At 30.8% G+C, this 22,756-nt stretch overlaps 1 protein-coding gene across 1 annotated transcript; it reads left to right on the forward strand.

The window, feature by feature from the left end:
- Positions 1-5,950: 5,950 nt before the first annotated feature.
- Positions 5,951-7,002, forward strand: LOC140867069 (BOI-related E3 ubiquitin-protein ligase 1-like). The gene is made up of 2 exons (XM_073272142.1): positions 5,951-6,275; positions 6,427-7,002. Exons 1-2 carry the CDS (start codon positions 6,051-6,053, stop codon positions 6,934-6,936), a joined length of 735 nt encoding a protein of 244 aa, XP_073128243.1. The 5' UTR covers positions 5,951-6,050; the 3' UTR covers positions 6,937-7,002.
- Positions 7,003-22,756: the final 15,754 nt, after the last annotated feature.

Consider the following 22,756-nt stretch of genomic DNA (forward strand, 5'->3'; position numbering starts at 1 on the left):
CATCGATAAATTTGAAATTTACGTGAATTTAATTAATATATAAGTTAAAGAATTTGAAATCATAAATGGAATACATCACTTCAATTTCATCAATCTAAAAGCATGTGGATGATGAATTTTTTTAAAGATTTTTCCTGTGTAAAATTATAAAATGTTAATTTCATAGGCAACTCAAGAAAATAAAACTTAATATGTTCTAGCGAGTCTATATATATTACTTCTGTTTTTAATATAAATAAATCCATTTTTTCAGTCTATTACGAAGGATTAACCTGGACGGCCATATATAATTTCCTTCTAGTTTTCTTGATAGCAATTAATTTGACTAGACAAAAATATAATTGTTGCATCCAAATTTCATTAGCTATATTATTCTGGTTCATCTCAATCCAATTGCTAGGTAGAGAATTAATCATGAGTCAAAGTCAATGATGCCGTGAACAATAACTGTGTTTTGTCATTTGAATTACCGCGTTAAATCTTTGTTGAAGGGTAATAATAATAACGAGTTATTTGCACCAAACACCCCTGTGAAATATTGAAAATGTACATTTTTCCCCTGTGAAATTTTAATAAGCATCTTCAACCCTAACCTTTTAAAAAATTAGCACACTCGCCCCTTCATATGAGTGATTGTTGCGCACGCGCCCCTTATGTGACTGGGCAAAGATTTTGATATTTTTTTTGCACCAAATACCTCTGTGAAATATTAAAAATGCATATTTGACCCTGTGAAAATAATTTTTAAATCTATTCAACCCATAATACACAGTTTTTATTAAAATTTAATTATAAAATATTTAGCAAAAACTTTTTGTTTTATTAATTTAATTTTTAATTTTAAATTTATTATGATTATATAATTATTTTCTAAAAAATATTATTATTTTATCTTGTTATCATTATTTTATTAAACTTTCTTGTTGTTTCCAACTTTTTCATTAAACATGCATTCATAAACAAGTATTTAAATAATTTCAAGTACCAAAATATTGAACTAAACCGATAAGTTCAAACATATTGCTTTTTCGATTTAGGACTATATATTATTGAACCAAAATCTAAATTTTTCGAGAATATGCATTGCACAATTTGTAATAAATAATAAAAAAAATAACATGCTTATATAATTCTAAATCGAAAAAAGTAACATTAATGAACTTATCATTTGGTTCAATATTTTGGTATTTTTCGATATTTAAATCCTTATTTATGAATCATGTTTAATGAAAAAGTTGAAAACACGAAGTGATTTGATAAAATAATGATAACGAGATAAAGTAATAATTTTTTTAGAAATAAATTAATTATAAATTTAAATTTAAATTTAAATTAAAAAATAAAAATAAATAAAATTAAAAATGTTTGAAAAATATTTTATAATTAGATCTTAATAAATATTGTGTATTATTATTTAATGTAAATTCTGCATTGCATTTTAAAAAATTTAGATTTTGATTCAAAAATCTATAATCCTAAATTAAAAAGTAATATGCATGAAATTATCATTTTGATTTAATATTTTGGTACTTTTAGTTATTTAAATCTCGTTTATGAATGCATTTTTAATCGAAAAGTTGGAAACAAGAAGAAAGTTTAATAAAATAATGATAACAAGATAAAATAATTATATTTTTTAGAAAATAATTATATAATCATAATAAATTAAAAATTAAAAATAAAATTAATAAAACGAAAAGTGTTTGCTAAATATTTTATAATTAGATTTTAATAAAAATTTTATATTATGGGTTGAATAGATTTAAAAATTATTTTCACAGGGGTCAAATATGCATTTTTAATATTTCACAGGGGTATTTGGTGCAAAAAAAATATCAAAATCTTTGCTCAATCGCATGAGGGGCGCGTGCGCAACAATCACTCATCTGAAGGGGCGAGTGTGCTAGGCACGTGCGCAACAATCACTCATCTGAAGGGGCGAGTGTGCTAATTTTTTAAAAAGTCAGGGTTGAAGATGCCAATTAAAATTTCACAGGGGAGAAGTATGCATTTTTAATATTTCACAGGGGTGTTTGGTGCAAATAACTCTAATAATAACTGATATGAGAGGATCAATACACGACATTTGAGCTTTTGAATTTTTTTTAAAATATTAAGGTTCATACCATTTTATCATTAGATATAACTTGTTATAAAATCACAAACGTTCGATTTTGCTTTAAACTATATATAGTTTACTTTGATTTTCTCATTTATGAAAATGTCACATTCAGAGGACATGCCTATCCATACCGGCTTTATAATTCAACCCTATCAAGTAATTTTTCTCAATAAATTTTCTATTATGTGCGCGCATGTATATATATATATAGTTTTGATCTCACGCACTCTAGAATGCAGTGTATCCACGTGTACTCGTGCCCAAAACAACTCCGATTGTCTTGAATTTTTCACAGTAGGGTCTTCTCGAAAATGGAATACAACGATATATCATATGATACAAATTTCAATCTCGGTGGTCGGAGATTTCAAGATGGCCGGAAATTAGGTGAAATATGCAATTTTCGGCCATCTTCACATTTCCGACCACCGAGATTGAAATTTATATCATATGATATATCGTTGGATTCACATTTTTAAGACGATCCTACCGAGAAAATTTCAAGGAAATCGAAGTTATATTCGGCATGGGTGCACGTGAATCCCACGCACCCTATATATATATATATATATATATATATATATATATATATATATATATATATATATATATCCTAACTAATTTATGCACTAGTAATATGATATTATATCGTATGTGATGGATTAGTAAGACACATCAACTAATGGTCACCAAAAAAAGAAGAGAAAAGAAGCCACCCAATAAATGACAAAAAGGAGAAAATAGGCTTTGGAAATTTTGCAAATTCGTGTACTATCCATAGCACTCTTGTTTGGCCAAAATTCATTAACATATATATGGTCCTTTTCTGCTTTTTTTTTTGGGTAAGATATAATATGGTCCCAAACTGTTAGGTGTGGTTAAATTTACACCCGCCGTATGATGATAAAATTTATATGCATCATCATTATTTACACTTGTCGGATGAGGGCTGAATTGATTACTGGGCTAGAAAACTATAGGTTTTGCTTAAATTTTGTAAAGATTAGGCTGAATCGAGGATAAAATTTGATGTATGATTTGAACCATTCGATTTCATGATTTTAAATGGTTTGTGCATTTCAAATTGTATACATTGGACTTTTCTTATTTTTTGTTTTGGTTTTTGTTTTTAAGAAGGCGTGTGTTGTTGTGTCAAGATATAAATGAATATTTATTGAATTGGTTGGGATCCAATAATATCATCAAGAATTAATCAACATATCACAATATTAATCAATGATATTGGTAGACATATAAATTATTAACCTGTGTTTGTCATTGGAATATGATGGGTAATTTAAATTTTTGATCCTTTGGTTGTTCAAGTAAAATAGATGAGGTCGTAGAAAATTAGTTATTCTAATGTCCTATGCTAGCTCCTCAACAATAATAATACACAAGATCAATGATTCCTAATAAGTAGGAACAAAAGCGTATATTATTAATAATAATATTAAAATGAGCTAACAATAATCCGTAATAATAAATTTCGAACCAAAAACTCCACGATATAACTTGTTTATCAAGTCTCTAATCACTTGGATAAGCCTTAATATCCATGGAGAAAGTTTGTATTTTTCAAACATTTGAAAGCAAAATCTCGTGTATGCAATATTTGATCTCAACAATGTAATATTCCGATTTATATATTGTCATAAAATATATATATATATACACTTAAAATGGGATCTCATTGGCCAACTTACATCAATCCTCTAGAAAGTAAACATCGCCACCTTTTCCAAAAAAAGGAGCCCAAAAAATATTTTAAAAGTTTACGCCATACATATTTGAAGTAATATTTCAATATATTTAGGCAATTAACATCGCATATGCTCATTAAATTATATTATTGTTTGTTCAAAGTCAAACTCAAGAAATAGATTATCTATTTACCATTTAAGCCAAATAATTCCGATTGAAAATAGAATTAAATTCCTATTTAAAATATGTATATGATTTGAATGCAAATAGTAATGGGAAAGTTGACTGGGATCCATTAATCAACAAATAGCTTTAATTGTGATAAATAATAAAATTAGATTAAAAAAACGCGTCTCCATTATGATTTCATTTGACGTGTAATTGTGGAAATTTGGCTTTGATTAAAGTTGCCCATCAAACAAGTCACAAAATAGTGACATGTCTTTTCAATTTGAATCGGTCCGAAATTGTAGGGTTGATCTTATTTTAAGCACAATGTTATTTTCATGAGTTGAAGTGTTTAATTTAATTAAATAAAATCATTTTATTAGAAATATATATATATATATATATATGTAGATAAATCATGTACAACTTGTGACATAGCTCAAGATTTAAGATATTTTTTTCTCCCGCATGGATCATGTTGGTTATGCGATTTGAAATATTGATTATTGAGAATAATATTCGATATATATAATATTAAGGCAAAAACTCATATGAGACGGTCTTAAGGGCCATTTTCTTGAGACGGATCTCTTATATGAATTATCCATTAAAAATATTATATTTTATGCCAAAAATATTATTATTATTATAAATATAGGTAGGATTGACCCGTCTCATTTGTGAGATCGTCTCACAAGAGCGTTACTCTAATATTAATTAGCAATATTGTATTCGTACAATATGTGCATGCCTAGAGATTAATGCATTAGCATAATACATGATCAATGTTTTATACCGTTAATAAATCGAAAATAATTTAAGTTAAATAGTTATCTCTTAATATTTAGTATAAACAAGATATAAATGCAAATTCATTACATATGATCGACTTATTTGTGGTGCAATCGTTGAAATAAAAATAAACATATTTACATAAAATCTATATTTTTCTATGTATGCCCCCAGGGGCACAGCTGGACTGGCAAAGGCCTTGGTGAAAAAGAAGGTGACGAGTGTTCGAATCCTGTAAAAGGTGTATTTGGCCTTGTTTATCGCGCTTGCGAGCCTTCCTCTCCCTGGGTACTTACCTGGCCAGACATAACCCTGATTTACCTCCCTTCACGCCAGGGCTTGGGGCGGCTCTGTGTGGGGCCCTTGGGGGTGGGGCTCACCTTTTATATTTGTCTATGTATGCATGTATTTATTAAAATAAAAGTAAACAGAATTTTTAATAAAAAAAATTGAAAGTAGAATATAATATGCATGTCTTTGAAGATATAATCATATAAATGTATTGCAATAAATTTTGTTCATTCATCTAATCCTCAATATAAGCGATCGGATCCTTTTTATAAGAAACAATAACATTAATGATACACAGTACGAATATCCAAAGAAAAGTCCTATGTAATTTTCCTTCTCTAATAATTTAATTTATATAAAAACGTAATTTTCCAAAGATCTCATAAATTGTGATATATATATATATATATCTATATATATATATATATATATATATATATATATTACACGAGATCTACACGGTATTTTAAATAATTATTTACAAGTAATTTAGTATAAAAATATTATTGATGAAAATACAATAAACATGTATAAAAAAAATAAAGTAAAATCAGATTGAATAACGTATCCCTCTAAAATCTTGACCCGATAGTTTGCTCACAAAATCTGCATGTATACGCCATTTGCATATCATCAGTCTTTAATGCTTCACAAGAATTGAGAGAAAGACAAGTAAACCACACCAAATTATTACGAGTCCCAATCTTTCCTTTTTATTTATTTATTTTTTTAAAGAAAAATTTCAGTTACTTTAATTCAATGAACATTATACGAATTTATCTCTAAATAATAAATATCATTATATAGGAAGTTAATTGTCACCTTCCATTATAAATACCCCACACAACTCACCACTTCTCTCATAATATAATCGGCTGTTTCCCCGAGCAAGAAAAGAGTTCTCTCTAGGCTGAAGTTTCTTGTTTTGCATCGAACCCGATTCGATTTGGTGAGATATTTGTGGTTGAATCCGATGGCGATTGAAGCGCAGCTGTATTCAGAAAATCTTGGTTTTGCTTTTGGGGGAACTCAGGATTTGTTCATGGAAAATGCTTGTGGATTCAACAGCTTGTGTTTTGTTCCTCAGCAGCAGCAGCATCAGTCGGTACAATTTGATCAGGCTCATGATTTTTCTCGAAGTTTGTCGGCACAGATTGAGAAACAGAGGATGGAAATCGATGGGTTCATATGTTTACGGGTGAGAAATTGTTATATTCTGTGTTTTTAGCTTTTTTTTTTTCCTTTAAATTTTATGATTATAAGTTGTTTTTGGGATATTGGTTGCTTCAGAAATGTTAGATTTATGATGGGTTTTGATTGATTTCTTTTTTCCTTGAAAAAAAAAACAGAATGAGAGACTGCGACTGGCATTGCAAGAACAAAGGAGGCGTCAAAACGTGCTGTTCTTGAAGAAATACGAATCAAGAACGCTACTTTTACTCAAACAAAGAGAAGAACAAATCTCGAAAGCCAGGAATAGATCGGTTGAGCTCCAAGATTTTTTACGAAGAATGGAGATTGAGAATCAAGCGTGGCAGAGGTTAGCGAAAGAAAACGAAGTAAAGGTTGCATCACTGAACAGCACAATCCAGCGGCTAAAAGATGCTGTGAATCTATCCTCCAATGGCCGTGCCGAGGATGCAGAATCTTGCTGCAAAATCATGGGAGAAGAAAGAACAGAGAATGTAGACCATTTTCAATCGAAGAAAATGGTTTGCAGAAACTGTAATAATCGGAATTCGAGTGTGATTATGCTGCCATGTAGGCATCTTTGTTCATGTAGAGATTGTGAGCCTTTTCTTGATTCTTGCCCGGTTTGTGGAATGGTAAAAAAAGCTTGTATCGAGGCGTTGATTTGATATTTTGGATTCGTCCAACATTTTTCCATAAAAGTTAGTTCTATAAAATATCAAATATTTGGTACACATATTATTTGTTTTCAAAGATTTGGAGGACTAAGATCGATGAATTTTAATTATCGTGGCCGGTTTTCTTGTGCTAATAAATCTTCTTTTTCTTTCCCTTTTATGGGAAATGATGTATAAATCAAAGTGTCTCTTTTCCGTTATTTTCTTTTCCCCATTCATCCATTCATTCACGCGGGCTGGGATACGATTTTTATTTTTACTTATTTTAGGAAAGAATTAGCAAACGCCTAAATCAGATAGCCTAAATTCATGGCAAAAATGTTTTTTTCCCCTCTCTTTATGAGAGTTGTTATATTTATAAATCAGTATAAACTCACGTATCTAGCTCACATATCTTTATCACAATAATGTGTAGTCTCTAATGTCATGGTGATAAATCATATTTATGTCTATATACTTTGTCATATTCCGGATTTCGTCCTTCTATTGTTATGTTTATCATTTATATCTCTCAATTTTTATATTATAGCTCATAAACGACTCTATCTCATCTCAGACGTTAAGAACCTTCACGTGAGAGAGCACGTGTGTCCATTATCCCACAAATTCAAAATTGCAGCGACTCTTACGGTTTGGTAGATACGATAAGATGAATAATATATAGATAAATAATATAATATAATAAAAAATAAATAAAAAATAATAGCTACAAACCTATGGACTTGTCACGTGAGAGACAAGGGCGGAGGCACGTTATAAGCCACCCGGGCTTTAGCCCGGGTGATCCATTTAATTTTTTTTATGTATTAGATATATTTTTAGAAATAATTTATTTGTGTTATTTTTTAACCAAATACTATATTATTCTGGGTAGTCAAATTAAAAAAATTAAATAACCCATATGTAGCCCAATTAAAAAAATTAAGTAACTCATATGTCTCAAAATTACGTTTTTCGTCATTGTCTTATTGATTAGATTTGATTCAATTTAAATTTCATCTCTATCAATCTCAATCTTTTAAATAATATTTTCCACTTTTATAAGGTAGATTTCTTCTTACCTTTTTTGATTTTTTCTGCTGTGGGGACCTCGGATGCTAATCTAATCTTACAGGGCAATTAAAAACAAGAAATATTCAATCTGAATATTAGTCTGCTTAATAAGCAAATAAATGATACAGGACATTTGGCGACGCAAAAACACGTCGCGAAAAGCAATTTTTTTTTCGGACAGCCCACACACGGACCTAGGTCCGGACCCCTGCACGGACCCAAGGCACGGGGTCCGTGCCTCTTCTGGACCAGGGTCCAAAAACTTGGTCGAGCAAATACTACCACTGAAAATCAACCTAAATATATATATCAATTAAGCTCGAATATATCGCAAGTGCACGAGTCAAGTAATAATATTGTGTACAAAGTACGAGTATCGTTCCACAGAGATTGATGTCTGACAAAATTACTCCACTATTATTCTTTAGTTAATTAAGATAACATGATAATAAATTAATAAACTAAAATAAAAGATGGAAAAAAACAAAATAATAAAATTAAATTCAGAAAATAAATAAACGATTGTTAGGATCTCGGTTCACCTACCCCTTTTTTTTCTCTAATGATTGAAATTCAGTTCTCAAGTCATGCTTTTGACGGAATTCCCTAATCTATCAATATACTCTGTCGAGTTATATTAATCTAATTAAAAAATTGCAATAACCAAGTGCCCTTGTGTTATTTAACAATTGCAATTGCATTATGATTTGTGAAATCCTCTAGCTTTCGACCTATTGGACTATGACTATCAACATGTATCCAACCTCATATGCCTATGAAAGTTTTAGATCCATGGACTATATTATCCTATCATGTTATAAAATCTCCTTTCAGTATCAATTATAACACATAAAATCAATTCGAAGTTGATCAATCTCCAAATAATCAATAAACACAGTAATATAATCAAGAATGCATAAAAACCAAATTCAATCTTCAAGAAGAAATCAAAACAAAGTTTTGGGGGTAGGATCCCCTAAATCCCAACAAAAATAAGAGAGAAAAGAAGAAACTAGTTTGCGCGGTTCTTGAGATCTTCACGCTGTCTCCCTCTTTTGCTCTTGGTTCTCGCTTGGTGGCCGCCTCCTCCCTTGCGTTTCTGATGTGTGGAACTTCGGAACCCTTTCTCACGTCTGATATGTCCCCTTTTATATGTGGTTGAAAGCCCATCCAATAAAGCCCCAAAAAATATGTTTTTCATTCATATGGTTTAGATTATTGCATATAATTCGTATTCATGCATATTATTATGTTTTGTGTTTGTGTTATGTGAATAAGTAGAATGATGACTGTTAGTCGATGATGATAGAGTTGAAAAAAATTGTTTTTGAAAAAATGTTGCTTTTGATTGAACATGAGAAGTTATTGGTTGAATCGTGAATCATATTAAGCACGCATGTTAGATTGGTGTAGTGTAGGGAAGTAATTGATGAAGTTCGTGTTTGTTTGACCATTGCACGACAATAAATGTTTGTTGATCATGATAGTGTCTTTGGATTCTTGATAGTTGTTAGACATTGCATGTATAATCTTGGGCATAACTATAAAAATTTTTTTTTGAAAAAAAAACTTTTGTTGAAAATTAAGTTGACTCCATCCGGGTTACGAGCGAGGGATTGAAATCCTAATATCTTGTTCTTGACTAAGTATGCGGAGTCCATGGGGTTAATACAAAATTTTAAAATAACAATTCCATCCGGGCCTGGAAAATGGTTGAAATCCTAATCAATTTTCCATAGCTAAGTTTGCGGGATAAATGGGATTGTAGTTCCATCCGGGCTATAGACGAGGGGATTGAAATTCGAATCCTATCTTAGTTATAGCTAAGTTTGCGGGTAATTATTGGGGCTTAGAAAAAAAACCGGGTGCAAAATCCGGAGGTACGTAATTGTTCTCAAGAGAATGCAAGTTTTGTTTAGGATTATTGGGATGAAGGCGTGCTGGGTTGTGATACTTGATTGAATTGTCATAGGTCGCTAAACATTCTTAGGATGTATTCTTTTGAAGTTGCACAAAACTGGAATAACATGGCACACACACACGTTTACGTTAAACTGATAGTGTATTGTGAACAATCAAAAGTTTGTGGTTTTAAATTTTTGAATGTGGGAACTTTTCGGAGGCTGTGCACGTTCATGATTCATTCTTACTTTTGTAGTTGTTTGCATATTGTTTTGCATGTCTTGCTCGAGGGCGAGCAAGATTTAAGTATGAGGGTGTTGATAAGTGCATTTTGTGTGCATTATTTTATGTCTATTTGGCATGCATTCATATGGTTTCATGTGTGTTTTTATATTTTTTATTTGTAATTAATCTCATGCATGAGCATTTCACTCACCGGGTTAATTTTGTAGGAAAATGGGTTTTTGAAGAATGAATTACGGAGCAGCCTTGATCAAAAATTAAAATTTAACTTTTGGGAGCTCCAAATCAAATCTCCACTGTCCAAATTAAATTTCAAGATGTTTTGAAGATGTTGTCAAAATTTCAGCTCAATCCGACAGTTAAAACTAACATTATGATTTTTTTCAAGATAACTGCGCGCTGAAAACTAGAGGCAGAACTTTTCAAGTCATGGCGTGATTTTTCCTGCGTCGTGGCGTGAACCGAGGATTTTGAAGAAGTGAAAACAGAACTTTTCACGCTATGGCGTGACTTTTCTGCGCCATGGCGCGACGCAGACTGAAAAAATATTAATTTTCTAACATTAAAAGTTGCGATTTTTTGGGGCTTTATTGGATGTGCTTTCAACCACATATAAAAAGGGATATATCAGACGTGAGAAAGAGTTCCGAAGTTCCACACATCAGAAACGCAAGGGAGGAGGCGGCCATCCAAGGAGAAGAACGTGAAGAGGGAGGAAACTTGAAGAACTCAAGAATCGCAACACTAGTTTTCTCTTCTTTCTTTTATATTTGTTGGGATTTAGGGGATCCTACCCCCAAAACTTTGTTTTGATTTCTTCTTGAAGATTGAATTTGATTTTTATGCATTCTTGATTATATTACTGTTTTTATTGATTATTTGGAGATTGATCAACTTTGAATTGATTTTATGTGTTATAATTGATACTGAAAGGAGATTTTATAACATGATAGGGTAATATAGTCCATGGATCTACAACTTACATAGACATATGAGGTTGGATACATTTTGATAGTCATAGTCCAATAGGTCGAAAGCTAGAGGATTCCACAAATCGTAATGCAATTGCAATTGTTAAATAACACAAGGACACTTGGTTATTGCAATTTGTTAATTAGATTAATATAACTCGATAGAGTATATTGATAGATTAGGGAATTCCGTCAAAAGCATGACTTGAGAACTGAATTTCAATCATTAGAGAAGAAAAAGAGGTAGGTGAATCGAGATCCTAACAATCGTTTATTTATTTTCTGAATTTAATTTTATTATTTTGTTTTTTTTTTCATCTTTTATTTTAGTTTATTAATTTATTATCATGTTATCTTAATTAACTAAAGAATAATACTTTAGTAATTTTGTCAGACATCAATCTCTGTGGAACGATACTCGTACTTTGTACACTATATTATTACTTGACTCGTGCACTTGCGATATATTCGAGCTTAATTGGTATATATATTTAGGTTGATTTTCAGTGGTAGTATTTGCTCGACCACTAATACAACATATTCTTGAATCTGTCGCAATCTACTACAATCTAAATCGCAAAATCATGACGATTCGAGTAGATTCGAACTAAAGTCTTTCACAAAGTTGATCTTCTTTCAACTCTTATGTAACTACTCTGTTACAGACACCACTTGGGTTCTTTTTTTCTGCTTCGTTTATTAGAATTTTAGTATTGGTAATGTCAATTCTGTCGTATCTGTTTTTATTTCTTTCACCAATACTGATTTCCAAGTAATGACTACATGTAAGTCATACAGATGTAGACAACTGAATGGATATTCAATTTGTTGTCACATGTCTCTTTCAGAATCTGATATTCCATATCTAGAATATCTGGCATATTCAAACGATTATGCACCGCAAAATTCATCTGTTCTGATCGGCTGTCTTATCTTATATCTTAATCTAGCATTCACAATCTAATTTTCATTGTTTGATCTAATATCCATGTTGCTTTTATCTTTCCAAACCAATCGATATTAGCTTGGATTGAAACAATTCTGATTGTTTGAGTATCTGTCTAGCAACTCACGTATAAAAATTACAGATCTATAATCACTCGATCAAGCATTCATCTAATTTTCTTCTTTTTATTTCCCTAGTACTAGAAAATTATGCAATCAACCCATAAATATTGTGGATACTTTGAATCCGAGTGTCTATCAATTACGAGCCAAATACTTCAAGATACACTGAATAGATACATCAAATAATCAATAATGCTCAAATTTCAATCAAAGAACCTCGCTCAAGGAAATGTCAGACAAAATCAAATATTCTGAATGACAGCGAGTTAAGCAAAGCAGACTCTAGCAAAAGAATAAGAGTCAATCAAAATCGATCGAGGTCAAATAACACAACCTCAAAATCGATATCAAGAAATTTAAGAATCATGATTTTTATGATGTAATAGCTTCAACAAAATTGAAGATAAAGCTCAACTATAAGTGATTTTTCTTATTCTCTATTGACATGAGTTCATTTATTAATTCTCAGCTGACAATAGTCGAATATAATCTTTTCAACTTAACTTATTGTCATAGAATTAATCATCATTTCGGTACTAAATAAATCTTTTCTACTCAAAGGCAAAATTTCAGCAAATACGATAAATAAAGGCTCATCAGATACGGATTGTAGCATAACAAATCACTGATCTATAAATGTATGCTATGCAATCAATATATAAGCGGTTAACCAGAATTAACTCACTTACCTGTAATATTCTTATCTGATACAACTTGAGCCTTATTTTCTGTATTGGCTTATTGCCTATGAAATTATCTGTCATTCAAATGTTCTCTTGATCTATTTCAGCTAGGGAAGCTATGATTATATTTCTTCATCTGCTGGAGTTTAGGCTAAATCGATCTTTGCTGCTGTTGTCACTATCTCTTGCTTCATAGCTATACTGCTATGAAAGTTATAGTGAAGGTGATGATCATAGTTTTTTTTTTCACAATTACAGAGGCATGATAAAATTCAACTTTGCGTCGTACTACCGGTTCGTGATTTCGTTATTCTATTACTAGCTTGAAATCAACTCATTAAAGTTATTATGCTTCTATTCTGCAAAGTCTTCTTTTCTATCTTCTTTATCATATACGGAAAGAAACAATTCTGTTTACTTACCTGCCAAACATTTCAATACTTCTTCTGGAGACTTCACCAATTTCTTGTTAAGTCCTGGAGTTGATATCAATCAAGCTGATTCTATGTTCATCTGAATATTTTTCTCTTGAACAACTGATCCAGCTCTTCAAATCAACTCCTTTCTAGATATAGCATATTCTGTATCTTTCTGAGTTGGTGATTAATAGCTTTGGAGTTGTTCAACTAACATACTCCTCAGTGATATCGATCAGCTCAAAAAGGTACCTCAACACTGTTCTGTTCTATTTGTGGTTCTGTTCTGTCTGAGGTTCTCATGCTATCTGTACAATCTGTCTTATTCAATAACAGAAGCAATATATATGGAAGAGATTATAAAATACAATTTTAGTATAACATACATATAATCTCATGCTTCTGAATAAAACACATACTTGCAAATTCTCATGTTTTTCAAATAATACATGCTTGCAACGAATTCATTTATTCTAATGAATTCAAGAAATCAGGCATCCATATCAGCATATAAGCATGTAATTCGCATATCGGTGAAGCAAGCAGTGTTCAATCAAGCAATCATAGTCGCATACAATTCTGTAAAGCAAGTAAAACATACTCATGCAATACTATAAATGCAGACGACTCAATATACCCCGCTCAACTTCTTTCTTCGTCCAAGACTTTACGCTCTGATAACACCTGTTGTGGGGACCTCGGGTGCTAATCTAATCTTACAGGGCAATTAAAAACAAGAAATATTCAATCTGAATATTAGTTTGCTTAATAAGCAAATAAATCATACAGGACATTTGGCGACGCAAAATCATACATTTGGTGACGCGAAAACACGTCGCGAAAAGCAATTTTTTTTTTCGGACAGCCCACACACGGACCTAGGTCCGGACCCAAGGCACGGGGTCCGTGCCTCTTCTGGACCAGGGTCCGTGCACAAGGCAGAACTCGAAAATGAAGAAGTTGCAGAACAGTGGCCTACACGGACCTCGGCACATGGCATGCACGGGGTCCGTGCCTTCTTTATTCTAAACCTGTTCAGAAACAGTAGGGTACACGGACCCTTACCCAAAATCTGCACGGGGTCCGTGCCCTGCTATAAAAATTCAGAATATTAAACATTTTAAGGTTTACAGCAAAGCATAAAACTCTTGTTCACATCTCAAACCTCACAAACATGCATTTAAACTCTTCTAATCATCTGAAATACATGCAATCATAAACATAAACGAGTATTCTACAAGTTTCACATATACAAAGGTTCTTGTTGTTCTAACATGAATACCAAATTTAAAATACATTTCATCTGCTTAAAACCCGAGTCTCCACTTCTAATCTTTCAATCTCGTGCAATCCAAGTCAAGTCTGACTTGCTTATGCCCCAACCTGATGCAATGCACACATACAAACAAAGCAACAGCCGGATAACTCCGGTAAGAATAAATCTCAGTATGAACGACATGCATATATATCATTTAAGCATATTAAATCTATATGCCAAATGAATCTTAAATCTCAAATCATGTAATAACAGGTAAAACATGATAATATATGCGTTCATCTATAATAAAATAATACCAAGCAAATAAACTCATTCAAATCTTGAATGGAATATAATAACATGCTAGCATTTATAAACGCATAATCTAAACCATAGAAATCTCTAGGTTAATGTATAAATGCAATGCATGTGCCAAGGAATAGGCTATCAAATCTGATATCAATAAATCGTAGCTCTGGGATCCCGGGGAAATAAAATCTTTAACCAACCACCGACTCTCCCACTCGAGGTGGTGTTAAATATCTCAATTCTCCTGACTTTGGTGCAATTATAGTGAGTCATCTAGCTCTGGAAATAAATCTATATTCCGTGCCATGAGTCATCTGACTCTGGAAGTAAATCTACATTCCATGCCACTCAACTACAGTTCTCCAAACGTCATCTGCACTCTAGGCTATTCAACCCTCTGTGCTTTTCAGACTGGAGTTCAAGATGAATGCAACATAATCTGGATGCATCAAATCATACATAAGCTAAAACAACATCTTGAACACATCAATCATATAATCATATGATCATCTAATCACTCAAGGATACCGACAAATCTGTAAGCATCGCATAGAATACGTAAAAAAAACATGTTCAATACAGAACATAATATAAATCAAAGAAGACAAGTAAACATTTACATAAATATTCTGGGAAGTCAAGAAGATAGCTATTTTGAATAATCTATCTCATTTATGTAAACGTAAACAATAATAGATATTAAACATGCATGTATGTGATTTTAGGCAACTCGATAATCAGAAACAATCTCGAGTTATTCTGCCCATCTTATTAATGCCTATTCATACATTTCAATCGTAGCTTTGACATATTCACTCTTGCTAGCATCAAATCTGATGACGTATCTAATTTCTATTCACGCTTGCTCGTCGACGTTGATAGTTGATCAAAATCTGGATTTAACTTGAATTGTTCAAACGGCTCGAACTCGCCGATTCGACTTCGATAACTCCAATTCACAACTGAAATGAAGTGTACAATATGCTTACTATTATTCTCAAATCTGATATTTAGTGCTAAGTTCAATCAATAGCTGAAATTGTCTTAAATTGCAAACCGACGGCATAACAGTTCGAAGTCGGTAATTCCGAAAGCATAACATCAATCTTTTTCATCATCTCAACTCAATATCATCATCAATTCATCAGCTCAATTTCGAAATCCAAAGCCCCAAAAATTCAGATTTTCGAAAATTCTTTCAAAATTTCAAAACATGTCCAAACGACGATCTTTTCTCGATCCGTCTTAGATATGCTATCGTCGTATATGCTAGAACACGTTTATACAATTAAATCTTAATTCTAACAACAACTTAAAATTCAAACATGGTAGAACTTCTTAAAACTTACGTCAAAACGTAGCACTTGGAGCTGTGATCGCAAATATATGCTCAATCGAAAATTCTATCGGGCGGATCGATTTTTATCGGAGCTTGAAGAATCGAAAATGGCTTGAAACCCCTTTCTCCCTCTCTCTCGGTTTCTTGGATGAGAATCTGATCCACTTTAATCCTTATTCACGTTTAAATGGAAAGTTTCAAGGCAAATTGCACTTTGGTCCCTGAACTTTGGCCTAATTGCAATTCAATCCTCGGACAAGCGATTTAATTCAATTTCAATCCTAAATAATTTAAGAATATTAGAATTTAATTCTAAACTATAAATATTCTCAAATTAAATATTCTCGAATTAAAATTAAATCATTTCGGACCTTATCGCATTTTAGTCCTTGAATTTCTCAATATTTGCAAATTGGCCCTTGCTCGGATTTCATCCTCAAATTAAATCTTTGATATTTATAATCTTGGAATTTACATCTTAAATTCCATAAATATCAATTCAAATATTTTTAATCTTTTAATTTAAGAATTCCGGATATTAAAATCTTAAAATCCGAAAAATCCTCAAATTAAATATTTGTGACCCGAAATTGAAATCTCTAATTTCCATAAATTCTTAAATTCATCTTTTCACTCTTATTCGGAATTTAAATATTAAATTCCGACATTAAGAACTTAATATTTTCGGGCCTTACATCTGCTTTGTGATATTATTTTATTTTAAAAATGACTGCATTGCAATAAAAGGATTTTTTTAGATTTGCAATTTTTTATTCATAAAAAAGTTTAATTGTTTCTTCCGTTCAAGTTTCTATTTATATTAGATTATGTATCCTGATATGATTTCATATTGAAAATAAATTTAGATTGTGATATTAGTCAAAAGTTTTTAAACTTTAAGTATGATTCCATAAAAAATTATTGAAGATCGAAAAACTTTTTAAAACAACAATGAAAAAGTATCTTATTCATCGTTTTTATTTCTATGCATTATTTTTTGTTTCTTGTTAAAAATTCTAGCTCGGGTGGATTTTGAATCCTGGCTCCGCCATTGGTGAGAGAGCACGTGAGTCCATTATCCCACAAATTAACAAATGTAGCAACCCTTGGCATTTACTAGTCGCAAATAAAAGTTGAGAGATCTACATAACAAAAGTTAAACAAAAAAGGCCAAATCGAAAATAAGAACAAAGTATAGAGGCGTATTACGAATCATGCAGATCTTTAGTACGTTACTTGATTTCAATCCGATCTCTAATGTTGATATCCTCGTATTGAATCAAATATATATATATATATATATATATATATATATATATAGCAGGGGCGGTCCTGATAGTGGACATGATAGGTGGGCACTTGAAAGAAACTCTATATATATATATATATATATATATATATATATATATAAACTAATCTAATATTATAATCAAAGTAAACCATAATATGTAATTAATAAAATTACACATCATAAATGTCTACATAATTTCTCAAAAAATAACATATTAAACAACTAATATTATTTAAAATGCACTTTTTCGTATTTTTTGAAGCAAATTCGTCCTTTTTTTTCATTTTACGTACGATGAATAATTGTGCAAAAATAAAAATATTTTAACTAAACTCATGTACAATATAAAATAGTACTAAATAATGAAATAAAAAAGGAAGTCATATATATATGATAATAATAAATTAGCGTAATATGAATTAATAAAATAACAATACAATAATCAATTAGTAAATGAAGAAAATGAAAAATATATATATTACATTTTTTTTGTAAAATCACACAATTTTAAATTTGTAATCTGAGTAATCGTCATGGTTTAATTGTATAAGTAAGAAAAACTTGACGATATGCCTACCTATGAAGCAATGGAGATTTGCGATAAATTTTCGTGTTTAGAATAAATTGTTTGTAGGGCCGCATGAAAAAAAAAAGATGAAATTAAAAACAAATTAGTGGGGTACGAGAGTTTGTGGTGATTTAACCCAATTCTAGCAAAAGTTTTTCCATAAAACCCTACAATCAATTTTTTTAATAATTTTTTATTTACTAAAATTATATAAATATTAATATAAATACTAATTTAAAAATAATTGGGGCCCCGTCTGAAGGTGGGGCCTTGGGAGATCTCCCGGCCCGCCCTACGTAAGGGCCACCCGTGTATATCAGTGAAAATGGCCGAAAATTACAGATTTCACCCAATTTCCGACCATCTTCACGATTTCGGCCACCGAGATTGAAATTTGTATCATATTATACATCGTTGGATTCGCATTTTCGAGGCGATCCTACCGTAAAAATTTCAACACAATCAGAGTTGTTTTGGGCACGGGTACATATGGATCCCCACACCCTAAAATGCGGGAATTAAAACTGATATACATATTTTTGTTTTTCAAATTATTTGTCGAGAGTACCAAACAATAATTCGTTTACAATATAAATCGAGATGCGAGCTCTATCTTTTATACAAGAAAATTTCCCAGAAAAATAAAAAAAAAAATTACAAGATTATTATCCATCAGTCAAAATCTTTTGTTTAATTTTTCCCCCCATTTTCTTTACTCCATCCATCATGTATTAAATATTATAATCAATTTATTTATAAACCAGGAAAAGAGCAGTGTCCACGTTGGTTCATATAAATTTATATAATGAATGTGAATTCCAGGCGCGGTTCTCTGTGCATCAATTGGGCTGTCCATATTTCTGGCGACCAAATACTTTCTTATTAAATCGAAACAACAGAGGTGAGGGCTGATTTGATTGTTCGAATCAGAGTCTTTTTTATGAATCTGCGCATCGAAACCAACGAGTGTGATATTGTTTTTGCAGTCAAATAGTAATTATCCATTTCTGTTCTGAAACTCATCCACTTTCACTGCTCTCGCCTTGACTCCATTTTTGGCCTTTGCTTTTATATTGGAAACAGTGTCTTTTTTAGGATATTCTAATTCATTTCTTCATCCCATTTTAAATCATTTATTCAACCTTAATTCTTTTTAAACTATTCTGAGATACCGTTTTAAGTTACACGTTATTAATTAACCAGTGATAATTTATCTTATTCAATCTAAGAGCACGTTCAAGGATGTGAGGAAGTTGATGTGGTGAAGTTGATAAATTGATCGCATGATAATATCAGCGTTGATGTTGTAGCGGTGATGTTGAAATATTATTATTTTTATTCAATTTAATACATTTATATTTAAATTTAAAAATATTAAAATTTCACATAATTGAAAAAAAAGTACGATTACACATAATTAAATATTAGACTTACACATAATTTTTAAAAACATAACACATTTGAATTAAAAACACACATAATTTTGAAAATACAAATAATTAAAAATTACACAGGATTAAAAAAATATACATATTTAAAAATGACATGTTGGTAATATTTTATATATTTTTTAAAAAAATTTATATAATTTTTTTAAAAAATAAACTATTTTTTATTTTTAATAATATTTATATAGGCCAGATTGATCCGGCCGTTAATAATTATTTAAAAAATAAAAAAATAAAAAGAGATTGTGGGTTTCACCGCGCGGAGAGCCCACAAACTTCATTGCACGCGAAAACTTCCGCGTGCAATTTCCTCGCCCCTCGAGTGATGAATTGGGCCGATCTACATGCTCTAATGTTTACTTGATCATATTATTTATTCATTCAGTAATTGTTGATCTCACATCATTCAAATCATTATTTATTTATCTTTACATCAATCATATTATTGATTTTAAATTAAAATATTACCCTTAATAAATAATAATTTTCATATTTTATTAACTGTTAAAAAAGATAACATGATAATTTTATAATCTTACTTAACATTTAATCAATCAAATCAAACAAATTATTATTTATCAATAAAAAAAATACTATATTAAGTTATTAGCTATCATTTCTTTATTTTTTGTAATTATATTATATTATTTATCTTTACACTATTATAATATCTTTAATGTCAAACGATACCTTATATTATGTGACAAGTACGTTTTAAAAATAAACAATGTGATATTGTTTCATAATTCAATTTTGTGAGACGTATTTTGAATTCATCTGAATTGTAAAAAATATTAAAATTTTTATATCAAAATTATTATTTTCACTATAAAAATGGGGTTAGTCTACACTACACCGAAAATATTTTTTCCCCTATTCCAATTAAATCTTGTGAATCTCTCACATTTCTATGGATGTTGACATATATGTTGATCCAAAGACTAATAATTTAACCACATCGTAAGAAGGAAAATACTTCAAATGTAACATAAAATAATTCGTAAAAATGATCAAGTCTACATGTGCCACATTAAAAATATATCATCTGAAAACAAAATGAAACATAATTCATATCCCCTTGTTTATTTTCCAGTGGCACAGTAACAATAACAAGAGGGGAATACCAAGAATAGAATGATATGTGGCCTATACGTTTTAGGCTGCGCTTGGTCAGATTGATAGATTTTTACAAAATAATATATCGCAATACGATTATTCAAGTGATTACATAGAATGAGAAATAGGTATTCAATGGCATGCTAATATTTATTAGGATTTAGGGACGAAATTATATACTTTTTTTTTTCTCAATTTGGTTTTCTAGAGTGATAAGTAATCATCATGTATAAAAAAGAGATCAAATATCACATAAGATTTGCTTTAAAGAAGTGATAGTGGAAGGATTATAAACTCTATCCTCTATTCATCAAGACATCTAAACACAACCCTAGCTAACGAATCTTTAAATGTGAAAATCAAATTTTGAGTAATTTGCTTAAAAAAGATACTAGTGATATAATTAGTGATAATAAATAAATAAATAAATAAAGCCTTGTCGTGAAAACCGACGAGTTTACCAAAATCAAGAACTTAGAAAATATATGTATTTAATGTCCACAAACCTAAGATAAGATTAAAAGTTAAAATGCGGTTGGGTAAGAAAATGCTTCTCCTTGTGGTATTTCATGTGTTGGGGTTCCCAATTTTGTAACATTATATTTGGAATCAATAAAGGTTCGTTTGGCAGTCTCAATGAAAAGGGCTTTCTTAAATTCTAAGGTACATTTCACACCTAAATGGCTAAATACACTTTAGGCCTTTGCCTTGTGTTGGACGAATTCATGCATTCACCGTGCCTCGTGCTTCGTTTATTACGTTGACTTCAAACTTGACATCTTTTTTGCTTTCCTTTTACCTTCAATCTTGGACATCGAGATATTGATTATTTTCATGTCTAAGTTATAATAGTTCAATCATGAATAAATAAGTGAAATGTGTAATGTGTTGGAGATCGATAAATGTTTTTATAATTAAAAAGATTGAAATTGTATCATTATATCGTAGTTTTCCAGTTCAGCCTATCTTAAAGGTATTAGTATAACTATAGATTTAATATCTCATGATTTTCCACATAAACAATATATCATTAATTATGTTCATGTGTAGAGATATGAAAAATTGCAGATTGATTTAAAAAATTGAAGTTGCACAATTAACATAATATATGATTTTTGCTGACAACCATTGCGGACTCATTAATTATGCTCACCTTTCTATTCATTTTTTTTTTTTAAAAAAAAAATGAATAGAAGAGAGAACAAAAGAGAACCTAATCTTGTCCAATGTACATTGGAAATGGCATTACGAGACTCCAACAATTTAGTGTAAAATTGAAATTCTATACAAAAGCAGTGTCTGAGAAAAGCTTACTTGAACCATGAAGCTTGAAGTTCAAATATTTACAACTCACTGGTTTAAAAAATTAATAAAACAAAAATGACTCCTCAATTAATCTTTTTGTACAGCATACATGGGCCAAAAAGAAATCAAGTGGGCTTTAAGAGCCCAAATATATTGGGAGATTTCGCATTTTGAGCCCACAAGGTCCTTGAATAAAATTTCTTATAAGTAGAATTAAATGGATAGCCCAACCACTAATTTCCAGCGCTATCAGTGGCACCTATGCAAATATTTTTGGCAAAAATTATGGATGTACATTGAGTGTTACAGAGTTAATACACAATTGGTCCCTCTTGTTTGTCGCTACTTCCAAAATAGTCACTCTTCTGTTCAGGCAGCCCAAATGATCTCAAATGTTTTGTAATTATTTCCATTAAGTTCTTTTCGTAATCTACCCATTAAAATCTAGCGACGATTCAGCTCGTTTCCTTTTTAAATCTTATGAAATAGTATCTGAAAATAATTTTCTCCAAAATTGAAACCTTTGGACGGATGCACCAAATCGCGAGAACAACAAAGTCGACAGACACTAATTTGAAGCATAACAAGGTAAAGAACATGACCCGATAGGAATGAGAAACAAATGAAAATGAAAATTGAAAACTTTGACCAAGTCAAAATTGATTAGTGAAAAGGTGAGAAAATGGAAAAGAGAACGTGAACCATTTTGAGTAGTGGAGAAAGTGGGAGTTTCTCTAAAAGTTGGAACAAAAACCAAACGACAAAACAATTGAAAGGTCTCTCGCAAATTCATCAATCACACAACTCCAAAAGCTTTGATTTTTCAGCAACTTTCTACATA

Source organism: Henckelia pumila, chromosome 4 (genome assembly GCF_033568475.1).
Source record: "Henckelia pumila isolate YLH828 chromosome 4, ASM3356847v2, whole genome shotgun sequence".
Taxonomy (NCBI): domain Eukaryota; kingdom Viridiplantae; phylum Streptophyta; class Magnoliopsida; order Lamiales; family Gesneriaceae; genus Henckelia; species Henckelia pumila.